Here is an 18000-nt window from a genome sequence, read left to right as displayed (position 1 = left end):
GCACGTCGAAAGTTCATAAATTACCTGCGTCTTCGTTATATGACTGTGCTACCGCGCTCCGGGTAACTAGCAATTTCGGGCTTGACAGATTAAAGAAAAAAGTTGCATTTTTGCAGCCACCACGTACAAGCCGGGTAAACTGCCCAAGCGTTGTGTTCCCACACAGGGGCCGTGCGCCAGGCCGGGTGGTCGCTTGTACCTATTTTACCAGTAGGTGACCGGCGCCATCAAGGCACACGAATGCACATGGCGACTTCCACGGTGGACGCTCAACTCGGCTCGGTAACCGCCTGTGGCAGGACATGCCGCCACAGACTCTTTCACCCCCCCGGCAATGCGGTGTTTATAAGGCCGGGGGCCGGCCAGATGGACAAAGGTCAGGGGCCCCTCGCAAGGGTAAAGGCAGCTCTCCACGCGTTGATTCCCCTTTCGAGGGTTCACACTCGACCAGGGACGCCTGCGCCCATCAAAGAAACGGGTGGGTGCCCGACGGTGCGCGGATTCAGACCCGGTACCTCCCGCATACGTGGCGAGGGCTGTACATCTGAGCTTTCGCTGCAATGCATCTGTTTACTTTGTTTACGGAGTAAACAAAAACATTACAACACGACTGGTCCACGGTTCAGATGGGCCCAGGCACCGCCCCTTGGGACACGTTTATAAAAAGTATTGTAATATATTCATTGTCAGAACTTTGTTAACGCTGCTGATATGGTGTCAGATAACGCTTTCGAGCCTTCTAATCGTGTAGTGAAAACCCCATGCAACTGCGCTCGAGTGCCTTTAGTTTCATTTTTAGAAACAACGCTGTTTTGGGTAAAAGAATTATTAGCGCGCCGTTGTTAAGAAAATAATTTGAATTTAATGCTGGACGGAACGTTGTTTTTGGGTTGCGCCGGATGTTTTAGTTTCGCTGCCAACCTGTAAGTCTTTGTTGGGCATGGCCTGCGAAGCGCGTGTAACGAAAGCCGGTGTATTAACACACATTTCCGCATCCTTACGTTCGTCCAATGCAGGCCAACTTCAATGGTATCTTGCTTTCTATTCATGTTATCATATTGTTTCTCGTGCTTCTGCAATGCAGTGTTGCATAAATTTGGATGTGTAAATATAATAAATTTCAACATATTTTTGTGAATCCGCGTTCATAATGTTACGTGACATCTCAATAAATTTTGCGTAGGTGTTGTTATATTGCCCCATTAATTCAAGCAGGCGATACTGCATAGTTCCACGGAGATTTTCCTTTTCCTGGTGCATAGGTCTTCAAGGTACTGGTAGGCCTTGGCGCCACTTTGCAGGGTAGCGGGACGGGTAAAGCGGTACGGAGGTCAAGGATGATTTCCGAATTTCTGCCCGGGGGGGGAGGGGGGGGGGGCATTTCGAGGACGTATTAACCTTGATGAGCAGCACTTTTTAACACTATGCTATCGCGTGACCTGGCAGAAAGAAGCTACACAAAATGTTTGTAGGTTGCGCCGGACGTGGTAGTAATCGATACACTAACTTCGAGCAACTGCTGCATATAAATGCAGCGTACTGAAGACCTACCTGATCGCTCAGGTTCTTCGCGTCGCCGGTGAAAACGTGAGATGTGTAGTGTACGTCACTTACTGCTAGGACATTTCAGTAAGCGCAGAATCGTCGATAAGTGATTGCTTAATTAAGACGGCCTCGAGGATGTAGTTGGCAATCGTGTGGCTATGCCGCCCCAGGCAACGCCACGATCAAGTATTTCGACATGCAAAGCTTGCGGCTGCTAATCGTATAGGTGGAATTTTGTCCTACATGTATTCTTTATCGTCTGGTCGCAAGTTAACGTTTCAGAGTTACGTTGTTTCAGAGTTACGTTTTTTTTTTCGCCTCATGGTACACTTTCACAAATAATTTTCTTGGTGGCCTGAGTCCTTGCCGTGGTCGCTGAAAGAAAAGTGGTGCTGTGCCTGGTACTCGCAAGTGTGATATATCACGTTTACAGCTCAACCTTTTGGATGTCTTAGTCTTTTTTTCCCCCTCATGGCAGCGTTCCCCAAATCTCCTGAGACCCGCCACCGTCGCACTAAGTAGATTCCAAATTGTCGTCTTTTTGAGCTGGGGTAAAAAGAACGAACCTAATTAGTTGCTCTGAATTGCATGGGATCCTCATGAACAGTGCTTGGAGTATAGCTTCAGAATAAAAAAAAGAAATATGCAGGTTACTACTGTTTCGCGAACTTCGTATCCACATTCTTCGGCTGTCCGTCCGGCGGTCGTCGTGGCCGGCAAATCAGAATGCGGTAATAATACTTCGTGTTGTGTAGCTCGATTGAAAGTTTTTAGGATCCTTAATCTCATCTTCCACTTTCTGGTGGGGCCGTTGTTGTTTCACCCATAAATTGACGTCAGTGGTTGCTTCGAGGTCACCGCCATTCTTGACCATGGCGATTTACTATTTTGCAATGAAAATCAGCGTAATACAAACAGGTGTTTATCTCGCTTCAATATCAACGTTGTGACGTTAACCACCAGCCGGAAAAAAACCGAAACCACAAAAAAAAAAACAAGTCATATTTTAGTGTTTTTCTAACACCTATAGAACTACAAAGCAATACATGAAAATTTCTCAAGGTTTTCTCTCTTGATTTCTTGTTTTACTTCTTTTGGCGAATGCTCCCAATTTGGTCAGCGTCAATTACAGGCTGCGAGGAAATGAAGTTCATTTTTTTTTCGGTCAGCGCACGTTCATTCGTTACATGCAAGGGGTGCTCATACGATAAAGTAGGAGGTCCCTATATTTTCCTTTCCGTCTCAGCACAGTGAGACATAGAGTGGTGCCGGTTTGGGTTGCCAATTTTCGCGAGCACTTTCAGTTCCCGGCATTGAATCCCCTTGGTGGTAGCACTGCATGACAGGAACGCAGGTGCGAACGCCTGCGAAATCTGCCGCCCCCACAGGTAAGCCGCAGTGCTCCCGGGTGGGAAGCCTCGTCGCCGTTTGTGCGGCGCGACTTCAGTTGCAGCTCAGACTGCGGCTTTCCGTCCCTGCGGTCAGCACCCGTCATCCACGAAAGTTTTCGCCTAGGTACCACGACCCGAGGCGTCTGTGACGTCCCTCGCAGCTCGATCTCGGCTTTTCGTTGTTTGAGATCGTTCAAGAGATTCGCTGCAAAAAAAGAAGAAGAAGAAGGAATAACCCGTGTAAGTCCGCGGGCAGGCTGATAAAGTCGCATTGCTCTTCTTACTGCAGGTTTACAGCTCAGTGGAGTGACAGCGAGATGTGAAGGTCGATGATGGTGGGGCCTCCAGGACACGTTAAAAGCTGCAGCGGTAGTAGCGAGGTGTGAGCCGTTCCCTCAGTGCAAATAGTGCTTCGCACATCTTCTTAAGCGTTGCTGTGGCGTTACGGGCTGCCCATAATTCAGGCCGGCTGGAAAGGAATTCATTGTGAGTGACAGGGACTACGTCCGTGAACTTGAAGGGTTGAAGGGTGTGTCGTATGAACCCACAATTCAGTAACAAATATGACATCAGTCCGACGTCCTTGCTGGAAAGCGTGGGCGTTGAGAACGGTGGAGCAAAAGACCGCCCTTAACTGGTCGTCCCGAAACGTTTTCTCGCGAAAGGCCGGCAGGAGGCGGTGTCTTAACGGAGCCTTGGGAAACGCTGCCAGTGTGAGCGACGTTGTAGCCTGCTCACGCATCGCTAACTCTCTGTCCGCCGGGTGCCTGTGTGTCTTTCTAGCGGGGACGACCGTGTCGTCGTGCCGGTTCACGGACGACGACCGTGCTGGTGCCGCTGGTGGTGGTGGTGGTGTCGGTGGTGGTGGTGGTGGTGGTGGTGTCGGTGGTGGCGTTACCACCTGGGGGGAGTCGAGGAGATCGCCCCCCAGTGAGTGCCCAGTCTCGCTGCTGCTGCTGCTGCTGCCGCCCTCTCTTGCTCGCTGCTTGCTTTGCGCATGCGCGCTCTTTCTGGCTGACTGACTGACTGACTGCCGAGGGAATGATCGCATGCCGTTTTGCACGCTTTCTTGCTTGCTTCTGGTTGCTCTGGCGCCGCTGTGAGAAAACGCTGGTTTGAAATCGGGCTTGAGCACGTTGGCGTAGGAAGTCACGGCCACCTCCCCCGCCCCCTCCACACGTGCACTCGTGAAATTGAGAACCATCGTGCCTCTCACCTTCTGTGTATACGTTGAGACTTGGCGCCGATCCCGCTCTGTGATGCGGGATCAGAGCGTCAGGCCTGCTGCGCGCAAGGCTGACAACTCAGGCTTTGCGTCCTGTGTTGAGAGAAATACCAGTAATAATGTAAACACGGCGCGGAGTACAGGTCCAGACAGTGACTTCTACGCCCGCTCCTAGCTCCAGTCTCGTCAGTCGAAAGTGACGGAGAGAGAGAGAGAGAGAGAGAGAGAGAGAGAGAGAGAGAGAGAGAGAGAGAGAGAGAGAGAGAGAGAGAGAGAGAGAGAGAGAGAGAGAGAGAGAGAGAGAGAGAGAGAGAGAGAGAGAGAGAGAGCTCTTTATTAGAGGAAAGTAGAGAGGTCTACCGGCATGTTAATGCCTACATGCTACTCTGCGGGGGGGGAAGGAGGGAATAAAGTTGCAATAGGAAGTAAGACGGAAGGGAGAGAAGAAAGAAGGAAATAAAAGAAGTAAAAAACAGGAGGTAGCGTGTGTGTTGGAGCGATAGTACGATACGTATAGGAGTCCGATGCGATTGACATACGAGTTGTAATATGGACAATGTACAAACGGCTCCGGGAAGGGGAGGGGGGGGGGTATTACTGTAGCTTCCAAAATGTTACAGTTTTACTAACAGAGAAAACCTCGCATCATTTCTCACGTTACCTGTTTTATAGGAGCGGTGTGATGACACGGAAACTGCTTCAATTGCACCTTGTGGTGATTCACTATAGGCAACAAACATGGTTCTCAAAGCTAAGGCGTGTATCGCAGCCGCCTTGCCTGCACGCTCGCACGCCGTGATTGCCGGGCTCTTGAGTTCCGCTCCAATGCTCGCAGGAGTTATTCGTTCGTGCTCGTCTATGCATGACTGCTGGGATGTTCCTGTGACCGTGTTGTGTGCGGACGCATGGTTGATCTGTCTGCCTGACGTGCCGTGATTCGTGTGCTCTTCTATTTTATCGACCAGAGACTTGTCGAACCGTCGCTGTGTTTCGGAGCGATTAGGCGGAGGGGATGCCGAACAATCCGGAAGTCACAAAATTGCCAGCGAGGCGGTTTGACTAAGGGAAACAATGCCGTGCCGCGTAGGTACGAAGGATTCTTGAAAGTTTCGTAATATGGGATCCCTCGACGTGCAAGAATAACTTTAATGTGGTGCTATACAGCGCCTCTTCGTACGCGTTTTTCAACGTCAGTTTATAGGAGAGGCTTACCAGCCTCCGTTCGAATGCGTGAAACAGGTTCTTCGACTGAACGAGGCAGGAGTATACGGGCGAAATTATGCGTCACAGGCGTTGGTACAGATCTAGACAGTATGTAAAGATCTGAGCTCGCAGGCTGCGGAGCGGTAAAATAAAATACGAAGGTGCTCTCGCCAAACGAATACAAAGAATTAAAACGACACTTCGGCTGTCACGTAACTTCACGCATTCGCACCCCGAGGGATACAGCTTATGTAACGCCCCCTTACTTGATCGACGATACAGCCCGTCCCGTGCTTTGACAGCAATTTTTGGTTTGTTCCGGCTTCCTCCTTCAGGATCCTTTGTGTTTTTTTCTTGACTAATATGTAACGTTGGGGTGAACACAGGCGCAGCATGCAGTGCACCAGTAGTACAAAGTGGAAAAGTTTTTCCCGCCTTTTGCCCCCATTAGGTAACCATCCGACGCATCTCAACGTCAAGGTAAATTTCCTATTATCAACTTTTCTTTCAGGCGCCCTACAGCGCGAATATAGACCGCGCAGTACGAGGTACGGAGATCCGACGGTGTGCTTCTCAACTCGGACAGGGGGGCACTTTGGAGATCGGAGGCTGATAGCGCGAAGGCATAACATTTATTTTATTCAGGTTATATTTTCCCGGGGGGGGGGGGGGGCTGTCATAGCATGGGCGAAAGTATTTTGTGCTGGACCTCTAGCAGTGGTAGTATTAAACGTAGAGTATAAACCATTGATATGGTAGTTTTTGTTGGTGAGATGACACGTCATCACTCAGTTTCAAAGGGGATGCCAATATCAATCAGTCAATCAATCAATCAAGCACACTTCTCCCTGTTATTTCAGAACACTGAAAAAAAAAAAAAAAAAAAAAAACGCTGCAGAAACGCCAGCGTAATGGCGCGAAATCCAAGAACGGTCTGTGCTGTCGTGCCCCCGTCTCCTTCGAAGATGTCCAAGGCGTGAACGGTGTGCATGCGTGGTTTTGAGCCGCTGACAAAGTTCGTGTTTTTTTTTTTTTTTCTAGAAGCGTTCCGTTTGCCCGTATCAGCGGCCGAACTGAGCGGCTCGTAGCTCGAAGCGCGCGCCGCAAACATTCCTCGCGTCGACCGCGCCGAGCTCGGTTGATGCTCGCTGTCGCCGCAGTCCCAATACTGATGACCCGAGGAAAAATCGCCGCAGTCGGAACAACGGAGCGCGCGTGATCGTTCCGAGAAGGCCCGCCGTTGTTCGACGCTCGGGCAGGGAACGGGAGGCGAGGGAAGGACGGCCGTCCAAGCCGTCGTACGACGCTCGGGAGACTTCTCGGAGCGCGCATTGAGTGAGCCCGGGGTGGCACATCGCATTAACCCACATCCGAGCGTCATTACGACGCGGAAAAAAGAAACACCTGTGGCTGGGGCGACGCACTGCGCGTCGTCCATTGTGCCCCCTTCTTCTTCTTACTGCGGCGCGCTAAGAAGGCATCTTGCATCCCTTCCCCTCGGTCCTCGCCGCTTCATCCCTTTGTCCGCCCTTCTTGCCGGCCGCGCCCGTGTGGAAGAGCGTAGGGCCGCGTTACTCGCTTCATTGCGCCGACGACGCTTCCAGTGGCGCGCATTGTGTGGGCCTTCCGTCGTCGCCTTCGCCTCACCCGTCGCATTTGTTCTCACTTCTTCCTAACCTTGCGTTTGTCAATTACCGCGGCTCGCGTCATTTTCGGGACTGGCGATGCTGCGTTCCTTTTCGGCCTTTCCGCGCGGAATGTGTGGAAACGCAGTTGCTCGCGTCCGGACGACATCTATTTCCTCCTTTTCACTTCTGTACCGTTTAGCTACAACGAAGTCAGTGGGCCTCTTTTAATTTTTCTTTAGTTTCGAATTCTCCAGGCTCGCGCCTTTATCGTTTCATTCGAAGCAGCCACCCGCGTTCATCTGCCTTATTTATTTATTTATATATTCATTCAGGTACCCCTAAAGGCCCTCCGCAGGAGGGCCTTTTTGGGGGGAGCATTCGCAACACCAAACAAACAAAACATGAATGGGCGCTTACGAAATTACAAAGTACAAATTTATAAAAACACAAGCAATAAGAACTTCTTAAACATATACCTACAAATAAAGAAAAAAAAAGCATATATACGCAAGCAAAAACAATTAGGTCGCTTCGTTCCTTACCAAGTCTTGAAATGTTGTTATGTTAGCTTCTGTTAGCTACAACCACCGCGCAGTAATTTGCCCAAGAACACCTATGACTTAATTCAAAGGTAGAGGTGGTAATACTGCTCGGTACAAAATTCAGTGTCCTCATATCCTTCCGGTATTTGGCTAGTTTGACTGTGAAGGAGGTGAACGGTTTGGAACCGGGTTCCGGGGTCATTGCAAGCAGAAAACAAAAAAGTTAGAAGGTGTAGTTCACGCGAGGCCTCAGTGGTCCTGGAAAACATAAAATTTGCCTGCTATATAGGAGAGAAAGGCACACACCCAGATAAAAAAAGACCTCCCACAGTGTGAAATGTTAGCGCAAGATACCTAAAAAAAAGTATCACGAGCTGCCCGAATTCACTCATATTTTAGAGATTTTACGCGCCGAAGCTGCACCTATAGGTTATAAGCAGCGTCGGGGTGGAGAGGGCTACTGATTAATGTAGACCAACCGGGGATCTGTAACGTGCGCCGAAATCTCAACACACGGCCGTATCCGGTTTTCACCCCTATTCCGAATTATTTCACAGCTATTCTATTACGTCACAAATCATGTCATGCGTTTCTTCTGCGCGTTGAGCGCCCGGAACTTACATAAAAGATACGAATGGATATGAAATGCGAAAGATATGAATTTCAGTTTGGTTGCATTAAAATGTATCTGGACTGCTGTGATCCCTTATAGCCGCCCAGAATGATATGCCGTGCTTATGGACAGTCGAAAGAAAAAGAAAAGGCGATTACAATGTACAATTTCGATTTCGAGTGCACATACCAACGGGAAGAATGGAGATATTGGAGGTCCGCATCACGAACCACGGCCCGCATAGCCCGCGCGTGGCTAGTATGCAAAGAAGGGGATATCGTTGGCGGAATGTAAATTTGGAGCCACGTGCTAACGGGAAGGGTCTGACTCGGAGGGAAATAGGGAGTAGTAGTTCGCATATTGAGCCATAGTCGGATACGTGGCAGGTGCGGAGGCAAGGAGATGATGAGGCAGCATCGCCTGCGCTCCCAACAGACGCACACACTGTACTCGCCGCCTCATTCATCGCCGTCTGTTCGTGCGGTACGCATAACGGTGCCGCCGGCGGCGGACGGCAGAGCCGCGGCGACGCACGGCCGAGCATGTCCGCCGTGTGGCGGGGGGGGATCTTGGCTGGCTGAGCGGACATAGTGGGTCAAGCGCTTCTCGCATTCGCGTCATGCGTTGCGCGGGCAGGAGAGGGTGGCCGATCCGGTCACGTGACCAGCGATGCGGTCATCGTGCGCGCCGTTTCTTACTTCCGGGTGGAGAGGGGGGAAGCGGGAGGCTCAGCCGCCTAGGCGGAAGTGAGCGGCCCTGCAAGCTTACCTTATTTTTTCTCTTTACTTTAATGCCATCGAGTTAGCCCCTTTATTCCTTCTTCGCCCGTCTTTTTGCCTTCTTGGCTGCTTCATTCTTGTCATTCTGTGTTTTCTTTCTTTATTTCCGAGTGGCGCGTTTTTCGGCCGCGCACGCGCTCCTTGCTTCTGAGCCGTTCTTTCTTTTTCTTTCTTCTCCTTCTTCCTCTTGCTCCAGTGCCGTCGGCGGGGGAGGGAAGGGGGGTTATTTGGACTTTGTTCTTTTGTGTTCCGGTCCCCTTGCTGGCCGGCCGCGCGCACTTCCGCATGCCCTCCGTTTGCTGCTGACACACTTTTGCGATTCGCGTCTATTCGCCTCCTCCGGTTACGTGACTCTGGTTAAGTCGCCTCCCAGGCGTCGCCTCTCTTCGTCTTTCAATGGACGGCCGCCGAGGAGCGCGCAGGCCGCATTCTTTTACACGCCGCCGATTCGGAGACCCGTCATTGCTTCGCCGTTCTCTGTCCGTTCAGGCTCTGGTGGGGGGCAGTTTCACAGTGCAGTCGCGAGTGAGCTGTCGGCGAATGATGATTTAATTGTTTCTGCTAGTGCCTCAAGCTTTCCAGTGGGCGACGTTATGGAACATTTTTTTTAAAGAAAAAGGGGCACTTAGCATGAGTGCTTCCTTTCCTGCTACTATATCTTAACGCTAGTCCTATTGAAGTATCGCTAGCCGTTTTATTTACTTTTATTTGTTTATTTTATTTCTTGAATTTTGTCCGCCAATTGCTTTAGGCTATTTTCTTTATTTTTACGGACTAACGACTTATGAAGCCTGTTGTCAAATTTGATCGTTTTTTTATGTTTCTCTGCGGTGCTGCTGTAAACGTGCCGCTGCCTATTTCAACTGCAGCGTGCCCAGGGGCGTTTCAGTTCGCTTTTTTTTTTTTTTTGTAGCGTGAGCTACACTGGCCGAGGTTGAGCAGTTTAGCGAGGCTCCTGGAGAGCCGTGCTGCGCATGCGCGAGGAGCAGTAACGCCACACGGCGCACAGAACGTTGCTCGCCGCCCGGCGTCCCTCGCACACCCCACGCGCCCAGCGTCTTCGCCGACCTCCCTTCCGCATGTGGCGGCCCGGTCCACTTGATGATCATGCGAGGGGTGGTCGGGTGTGGAACCGAAGGCTCGCGCGTCGCGGCAACACCGGCGTGCGCCTGTGGAACCAGCTTAGCTCTGGGGCGATTGGTGACGCTGCACCGGAGCCGCTCGATAAATATACATGTGTCACATAATGCGTATACCGTGTGTGTGTCATTGAAGCAGCAGTAAGCATGATAATCAAGCTAATCCTAGACAACCAGGAAAGCTAAGAATAACCAACTGAACCTTAGCTCACGCTACGTATATCCTGGCATAGCCGAGATAAGCCACTGCAAAAAAAATTTTATCTTGGCTCACGCAAGCATTTCCCATTCTGGCTAAGCATAACATTCTCGGAAAAATGCTGCTTGCTGACCTAAATATTGTTTTTATGCGATTCTTCTTTATCTATTTGGTTGGATGGCGGGGGTAGGAGGGGATGTGGAGGAGCTCGAAGGGATGAATGGTTATACAGCACTGCAGCTGTGGTAATACGGATAGTTTCGCAAGTTGGGGGCACGTTGTGCATAATAACTGCCCGAAGGACGGAACACGAAAAGCAGTGCACGAGACAGGCGCAGAATAGGGCAGAATAGAATAACGGCTGCGTCGCAAGTCGTACGGGAAAGCGTTGCATTCTTTGTATCCCTTCGCGCAGCATACGATAATAGGTCGTTGCCCCGGCGTGCAATCGGAACAGGCAAGGAGGCACAAAATCCCTTCCTTTCGCGCTCATTTCAGAGATCTAGCTGTAGGACATCGACGCGCTAGATCAACCGCCATGCCACATTCTGGTGGCGTGATTCTTCTTCAACGGCCGTACTCGATATCAGTGACGTCCGATCGCCCATTCTCCCCCGTTCATTGTTTGGACTCTTTATGCCCATTTTCCTGTCGCACTGGCTTTTTTACGGTTTCACCCCAGAACGGGGTATTTTTTTACGCCTGGCAACTGCAAAACCATGTCCGTTCGTACGCAATGCGTAACGGGATCCTTCTGTCCCAAGTCTGTATTGCTCCTTGTGTTCGAGGCCGCGGAGTTCCGGCAGTGCTCAGAGGGCATCTGCCACACTGTTAAGGCGTCGGTATTTGCGCGGGTTTGAGTCCTGCCCAAGCGCGTTGCATTTCCGATAATCTGACTTATGTTACTTACATGGTACTACATTTACCGCTGTTCATACTTCACGGGGCGGATCCTTCAAACCTCCCACTATTTTGTTTTTTTTCTCATGAGGCAGTCCAACCTCGATAAGCGTTCTGAACGTTCGTGCGCCTCCTGACGCCCGTGCGCCTTTGCCCTCTCCATTACGTGGACACCATCCAAGAGTTGAGGGCTAGGTGGAGCAGGAAGAAGGGAGTCGTCGCTTCTCCCTCTACATTATCCGTGAACTCTACCCCCCTCCCCCTCCGCATCTATCCCCTCTTGTCAGCTGCTGCGATTACTAGAGTAGGTCCTTGAATGATGCCGCATTAAAATCTACCGCCTGGAGTATCGCCAGAGTGAGGCCAGCTCTATAGCAGCGGTTCTATAGCAACGGTTGTGTCGCTTCTCAGTTTCCGACCGTCGGTACTCCCGCTTCTGGGTCTTTAATGCAATTGTTACTCGCTGACGCTATCCATGCGCGCCAGGACTGGACATTTCCGCCATTTCCGCACGGACCACAATTGTCCCGGAAATAGCAACCCACAGAGGCGGTGGGTAATTCTTTTTCGTCCGCTGCAACTCGAATTTTCCCTGAGCTAGACTTAAACAAGAAGAGCGGGAATTTCCTCCATTCGCAGTCTCTCTATGGCGTTCCAGTCTCCCTGCCCATTCCACTTGAATCCCTTTTGTGGTGAAACAACTGGAATTTTTTTTTCATTCCTTCCCCCGAAAACCTTGGCCAGGCAAAGGTCTGGCTGCTTGTCGCACCTTCGCCGGCCTGTGTCAGTCAAGGACACGGCGAAGAGCACGCACACACGCATTGGTCTCCTGCACTGAGAGGCTGCGCAAAAATTTCTGGTGGCCGACAGAAAAAGCAGGGGCAGGTAGAGGGGAACGGCACGCTTACTTATTACAGGGTTGCTTATTTAGCGAAAGCTTCCCATGCTGGTTGTCTGTGAAAATGGTGAAAGGTGGCGGAATTACTGTCAACCTATCAGCCCGCACTCGCACGCGTGTTGTACTCATCAGCGTCTGCAGCTTTCTTTATTGAGCGTGGGATTGCGTTTGATTAAGGCGTTTCCTGGCTACCGAAGGACTGCCTCCTGTGATGGCTTTCAAGCTGCTGCATTTGTTTTTAGATGCGAAGCATCTCATGCTCGGGGCTGTGTCTCTCCATCCCTCGTTGTCATTGTCCGCCGTCCGCACTCTACTGCGCATGCGCGTCTCTTCGCCCCGTCAGCGTTTGGGCTGACGTCAGCGCAGTCTATAAAAAGAAATAGTTAGGCGGCGCCCGGTTTCGATCCTACGACTCTCTGGCCGCTACGGGAGGTACGTGGCGCTCTTCCCACTGCGCTACAAACCGAGACTGGAGCATGTGCTACGAACGCGCCTTATGTCCTTCACTTATTCAAACTACGTCAAGAAGCTACTGATACAACGAAGGCACGCGAAGTTGAACGTCAACGGAAACGACGAACTGAAAACTAATGGGAACTTCGGTTGACCCCATGGTTGCTTCGCATACTACTCAGGGTTCCCCAACGGGAATATGGTGTAATTTTTATATTTCGTTCGATTTCAATCAAACTATGACGAATCATGACAGCGGCATGACGGCGCTAATGCGCCTGCATCGGTATCGGCCTCAGTAAAAAAAAAAAAAAAAACAACCACCCTTGTAACCAAAGCACAGGCGTGCCATAACAGCGAGGGAACATCACAACGTAATCGTGACGTAGCAAGTCAAAAGGGCGCCGTCCGCCAGCGGGTCGAGCAGCTTCAATGCCGGTGGCTCCACTGACTGCAGAAATTTCGGCGCCGAATATCTACGCGTTCTCCTACTTTGTTTACAAACACAAAGCAGGTGTATGGTATTGCTTTACAAAGCTGCTTCGCTATGCATTGTCAGCGGACGGATGGTCTGCGCGCATGACTGGCTGCTCCAACTCAGACTGCTTATTATATACGAATATCAGTATTAGTCGGGTGAATTCTACGGGGTGAATTTAGCTACTGCTAGCAGTATCGCCACGCGCTGTGATTGCCCTAAAAATAGCGCCCCGCCCTTCTCAAAAACGAACAAAGAACAAATTAAAACAAACGGCATCAGGCGGCGTCATGAAGGGGTAATGACATTAGTATCCACCTTTAGCAATCCGTTCAGCTCCAGTGTGCCATACGTGTGTTCAGGGTACGTGTCTATTTAAAGAAAAACGCAATGTATAGTGACATGTTGTACTGACTAACCTCACCGGAAGGCGAATTGCGTAAACAAAAACATTTCCGTTCTTTCAAAAGCTACTGAGCAGGAATAATAAAAGAAAACACAATTCATAGAGCGTCGTGACTTTCAGGTGCACACCGAAAACAGCGTTAAAAAGCTTGATGAAGACTACACGTTCTTTACGAACGCGCGTTTTACGAGTTCAATAAGAACGCATGTCGATGTATATACGACCGAAAACGGTGGTTAGCTCAGTCGTTAGCAGCCAGCAGTCAGTTTCGAATGCTCATAAGCACACTCGCGTCACCGCGCTCCAGCCCCAAAAAGTAAACGGAGCACGGCTTCGTGAAATTAGAGTAATTTCAAGTTTATGCGGCGGCCAGCATAAATAGAATATGCGACGACAGATTTCATCTTGTAAGAATGCATGACTTTTTTAAAAAGCCACTTCACCGGAGGTGGGCGCGAAATCCGGGCAAAGTCTTCTTATAACCACTCTAGGCGGACTTGCAAGGTATAGCAGCTTCGGGAGTGCCTATAGATAGGTGTTGTCTTGAGGCCGCGTGCCACTTTTGCCGCAACGCAAGCGCTCGATAGTAGCCTTTGTCTTGCTGCGCCGCTGCAGGAAAGAGCAATCGTGTATTAACCCCGCTCGCAACATTGCGCTAATCAGGAGCACCCGGTTGCAGCGACAGCGAAAGGCACCGCGATCGAGCCGTCTGGGTATCTGTGCGCGCATATACCTGACGGGGCCGTGTTTGGAGTACTTTGTACTACGCGAACGCGCCATATCAATTAGGCGTGGTGATGGGAAATAACATATGGCCTGGAAGAAATGTTGGGCATATGTTTGTCATGTGCAGTTAGGCAACATTTGTTGATTTAGAAAATTCTGCTGTTTCTCGCACACAAATCTTAGAAGAGCGTTGCTCCGTGAACTCATATCGCTGCACGCCGGTGCGCCAGTGTCACTGTCAGTGGTGCACGCAGGATCTCACCTCAAAAAAAAAAAAAAAAAAAAAAAACGATGAAAAAGATAGACGACGAGGAGGGCATGAAAAAGAGAAAAAGTGAAAATAAAACAAGACGAAAACAAACCAGAAATAAATTAAAAAAAAAACGAAATTACGGTCGTGCTCCAGTTAACCTCCAGAGTACATTCTTTTCAGGGTCATTGCAAAATGGCTGATCCTTGGGTTGGAGCAGACATCGAATTTCCATAAATTTCATGGGTGCGTCAGTTGCGACAGAAAAATAATTATCAGTAGTCGTTATTAGATATTAGGCAGAATAAGTGCCCTATTTCTCGTACTCCTCCAACTCGAAATTTCGCAGGGGGCCGCGGCCTCCCCCCCCCTCCCCCTGCGTACGCCACTGGTCACTGCCCTTTGTCATTTGAAGAAAAAGAAAATGGCAAGCGTTTGTATTTTTTCGGAGCTACAGTGCCTAAGCCATCACACCTAGCCTTTCTTCTTTTTTCGTCTTTTTTTTAGCCATCGTCGTCGTCATCATCATAATCGTCCTTGTAGGCCTATTTATGTCCAGTTTCAGGACAAATGCATTTGCCATAGGCATCCACCCGCTCCCGTCCCGCTGAATCCGAAAACAAGGCTTCGCCACCAAATGCTGTCATCTTATCCGTACACCGGTTTATCTGTCGGCCCCTACAGTGTGGTTCAGTTTCTTGGCACGCATTCTGCAGTGTTACGCTCGCGCGCTGTCATCTGGTCGCACGACATGCCCAGCCAAATGCCGCTTCTTGCCTTTAGTTTGAGCTACACAACCCTAAAGTTTGTTCCCTAAGACGTGGTGCTCGTTCCCTGTCCTTAAGCAACCCGCCGTGGTGGCTCAGTGGCTAAGGCGTTGCGCTGCTGAGCACGAGGTCGCGGGTTCGATTCCCGGCCGTGGCGGCCGCTTTTCTGGTGGAGGCGAAAAGCAAAAACGCCCGTGTGTTCGAGATTTCGGCAGGTGGTCAAAATTAATCCGGAGCCCTCCACTACGGCGCGCCTCATCGCCTGCGTTGCGTCGGCGCGTTAAACCCCACAGTCAGTCAAATCAATCTGCCCTAAGCAATAGCCCCTTCATACTTTTCTCCATGGCGCGTTGGCCTGACCTAGATATTATTTAGAAGTTCTCTGCCTTCGGGTCAAAGCCGACAATCCGCAGTTCACGCCTCAAGTTCCCCGAAAAATATATTTTAAAAACAGAGTTGAAGCCGATCTCTCCGGGAAAATTTGCCGTTAAGCAAAATGCGTATGATCACATGTGTATATAAGCCGAAATGGAATTATTCCGGCAATGTAAAATATTTGCTAAGGACATTCCCTCCTAATCTCGTCATGAAATGCCACTGTGTGGCGAATGGTTAAGCCAACAAAAAGGTAACGTGGGTGATGTACTACAACAACGTAACTGACGCGAGAGGACATAGTCGGACGTGCTACAACCAGCCAGTTCAGCAGACGTTGCGCTATCGTAAATATGACGGCTGGTCCGCCTGAAGAGGTTGTGTTGATTGGACAGCCTCGCTTTCACACTGTTATTAGTACTTTTGCGCGAAATATGTACGTGAACTTTTACGTAAAGACCTCCGGCGTCTTGAGAAATTTTAAATGAGCTGAATAACGTTCCGGTGCTTGTTAAAGTAAAACCAGAGTTTCTGAAAGACCGATGTCTTCCCAGTTCGAAACTTCCAAAATAGCACCTATTTTTCAGGTCAAATGGAAAATATAAAGCCCGGAAACGAAGTACCCTAATTGTGACAACCGCTCATAACAGAGAGAGAGAGGGCTGACTTAGAAAACAAATTCTAAACCCCCCGATGATTTTAGCAAGGACCAAGTCGCAAACATTAAGCAGCTAACAGCATACGAAACTTTCAATCTCAGCCACCCCCAATGCCCCCCAAATTTAAGAAATACCCCTAAATTGTGCTTCGGAATTACCTCTGTGCGCGAGCTATCTAAAAAAACAAAAGCGTGGTGTTTATGTTTTAGTTAGCGAAGCACTGTGTTTAATACGACGCCAACGCGCAGGTAGAAGTTGCTAAGTAAAATAAAAATAGATTGGGATAGACGCAGTCATTAGCGACTCTAGAAGACGTCGGTGACAATTTACAACCCCCCTCCCCCTCACTTCTCCCCCGCAATATCTGCCGTGCGATGTTTGTTCCGCGTCTTGAAGTGAAATATGCTATGGCATCGCGCTGTATGTTTAACCTACCTAAAAAAAACAACTGAAATAAAACTGGTGTAAGAATTTGTAAAAAAATGAACACGCATCGCGTGCACGTGCACAATCTTATGGAAAATGCCGAGCGAGCGATCCGATCGAGACGGCGCGAACCGAGTTAACGGGGAAACACCAGAACGCAGGAGGGGAGGGTGGATTGCCGAGATAGCACGAGAAGCCACCGTTTCGTCAGCCGCGTAAGTTAAAGTAGTATTACTTCGTTTCCTCGCATGCTCAGTTTTGCTTTAAGCGCGAGTTTCGATAATGGATGTACAGCGAGTGCAGATTGTTGGGCAAATTCGCGCAGTGGGAGCGTTTATTCTATTTTTTTTCTCTCGTACCTTCCCACCTTCCCCGCCGGAGCTGCGTGACACATAGGAGGAGGAGGGCGGTGGAAGCGAGCCAGCTCTGGCCGCCGTTCCACGTGGAGAGAGAGGCGGCGCAGTTACCCCATAACGGTGCAACGTTACGTAACGGCACGCGGAGTGTATACCGCGCGGACGGAGCAGCCTCCCCGTCAAGGACGCTGGGGAGCGAGGGCGTTCCGTCTCCTCTTCTCCATCCGACTCGTCAAGAATGAACGTCCTCCTCCGCGGAGGAGAGGCGCCGGTCGCTACAGATCCTGTCGAGGGTGCCAATTTCCGCAAGCATCGCTCGGATCGCCCTTTGTCGCGGGCGTTCCCCAGATCCTTACGTGTGCCTGCGGACCTCCCACGTCTGCTGGACGCTGTGGTTGCGCGCGGAGGTCACTCACACACGCACATGCACGAACACGTAAGCGGACATTTTGTCGCTCGCCGGAAAATTTGCGCGTATATTGTTGTATTCGTGGTGACTGCGTTCGGTCGCTTCGTTTTAACTTGTCTCTACAATAGGTCGTGAAGTCAGCTGCACCTTGTTTTGAAAGTTTGAAGGTGTTTTGTATAAGGGGAGTTGGGTTCAAGCACCGCAGTGTCGAACGGCTTTCATTCTTTCATTCTTGCAAATAGTGAATCGTTTCAATCTGGTGTAGGTTTCACTTTTCTGATACTTGAAAGTTGAAATGCCCGTCTTTATTGATCTTGAGTTCTGTTTTTTTTTATGGTTACTGTGCTCAATGAGGGGGTGTTACGAAGGTTGGAAATGTGCTAAATGGTGCAAACCCTTTGTGATATAGAGGGAGGGGAGTACTTACAATGACAACAAAGCCATAACTTTTTCTTGAACCTTTCTACTTCCAGGGAAATAAAAACGATGCGTATTTGTGTGTTGATTTTCGTTTACGAATAACAAATACTATTAAAAATTTTCTCAAAATTTATCGTCGCGGGAAAAAACTGTATAGCGGGAGAAAAAGACAAACGGATCGTTAGCAGTTCGGAGAAACTTGCGCATACGAGG

At 49.9% G+C, this 18000-nt stretch overlaps 1 protein-coding gene across 5 annotated transcripts in view; it reads left to right on the top strand.

The window, feature by feature from the left end:
- Hr3 (nuclear hormone receptor 3 ROR-beta) overlaps nt 1–18000 on the top strand; it is a 125894-nt gene that overhangs the window by 27783 nt on the left and 80111 nt on the right. For 2 of the 5 annotated variants that reach the window (XM_077706837.1, XM_077706838.1), the window contains exon 2: nt 3720–3866. The exons of the other annotated variants lie outside the window; for them this stretch is intronic. In XM_077706837.1, the coding sequence (XP_077562963.1) occupies nt 3720–3866 (147 nt within the window). The remainder of the gene's footprint in view (nt 1–3719; nt 3867–18000) is intronic. 5 annotated transcript variants of the gene reach the window in all.

This window comes from Haemaphysalis longicornis, unplaced genomic scaffold (assembly GCF_048455015.1).
Source record: "Haemaphysalis longicornis isolate Haplotype H1 unplaced genomic scaffold, Haemaphysalis longicornis Haplotype H1 scaffold_4, whole genome shotgun sequence".
In the NCBI taxonomy this organism is placed as follows: Eukaryota; Metazoa; Arthropoda; class Arachnida; order Ixodida; family Ixodidae; genus Haemaphysalis; species Haemaphysalis longicornis.
The sequence above is the reverse complement of the archived record's forward strand: the minus strand, read 5'-3'. Positions and strand labels throughout refer to the sequence as shown.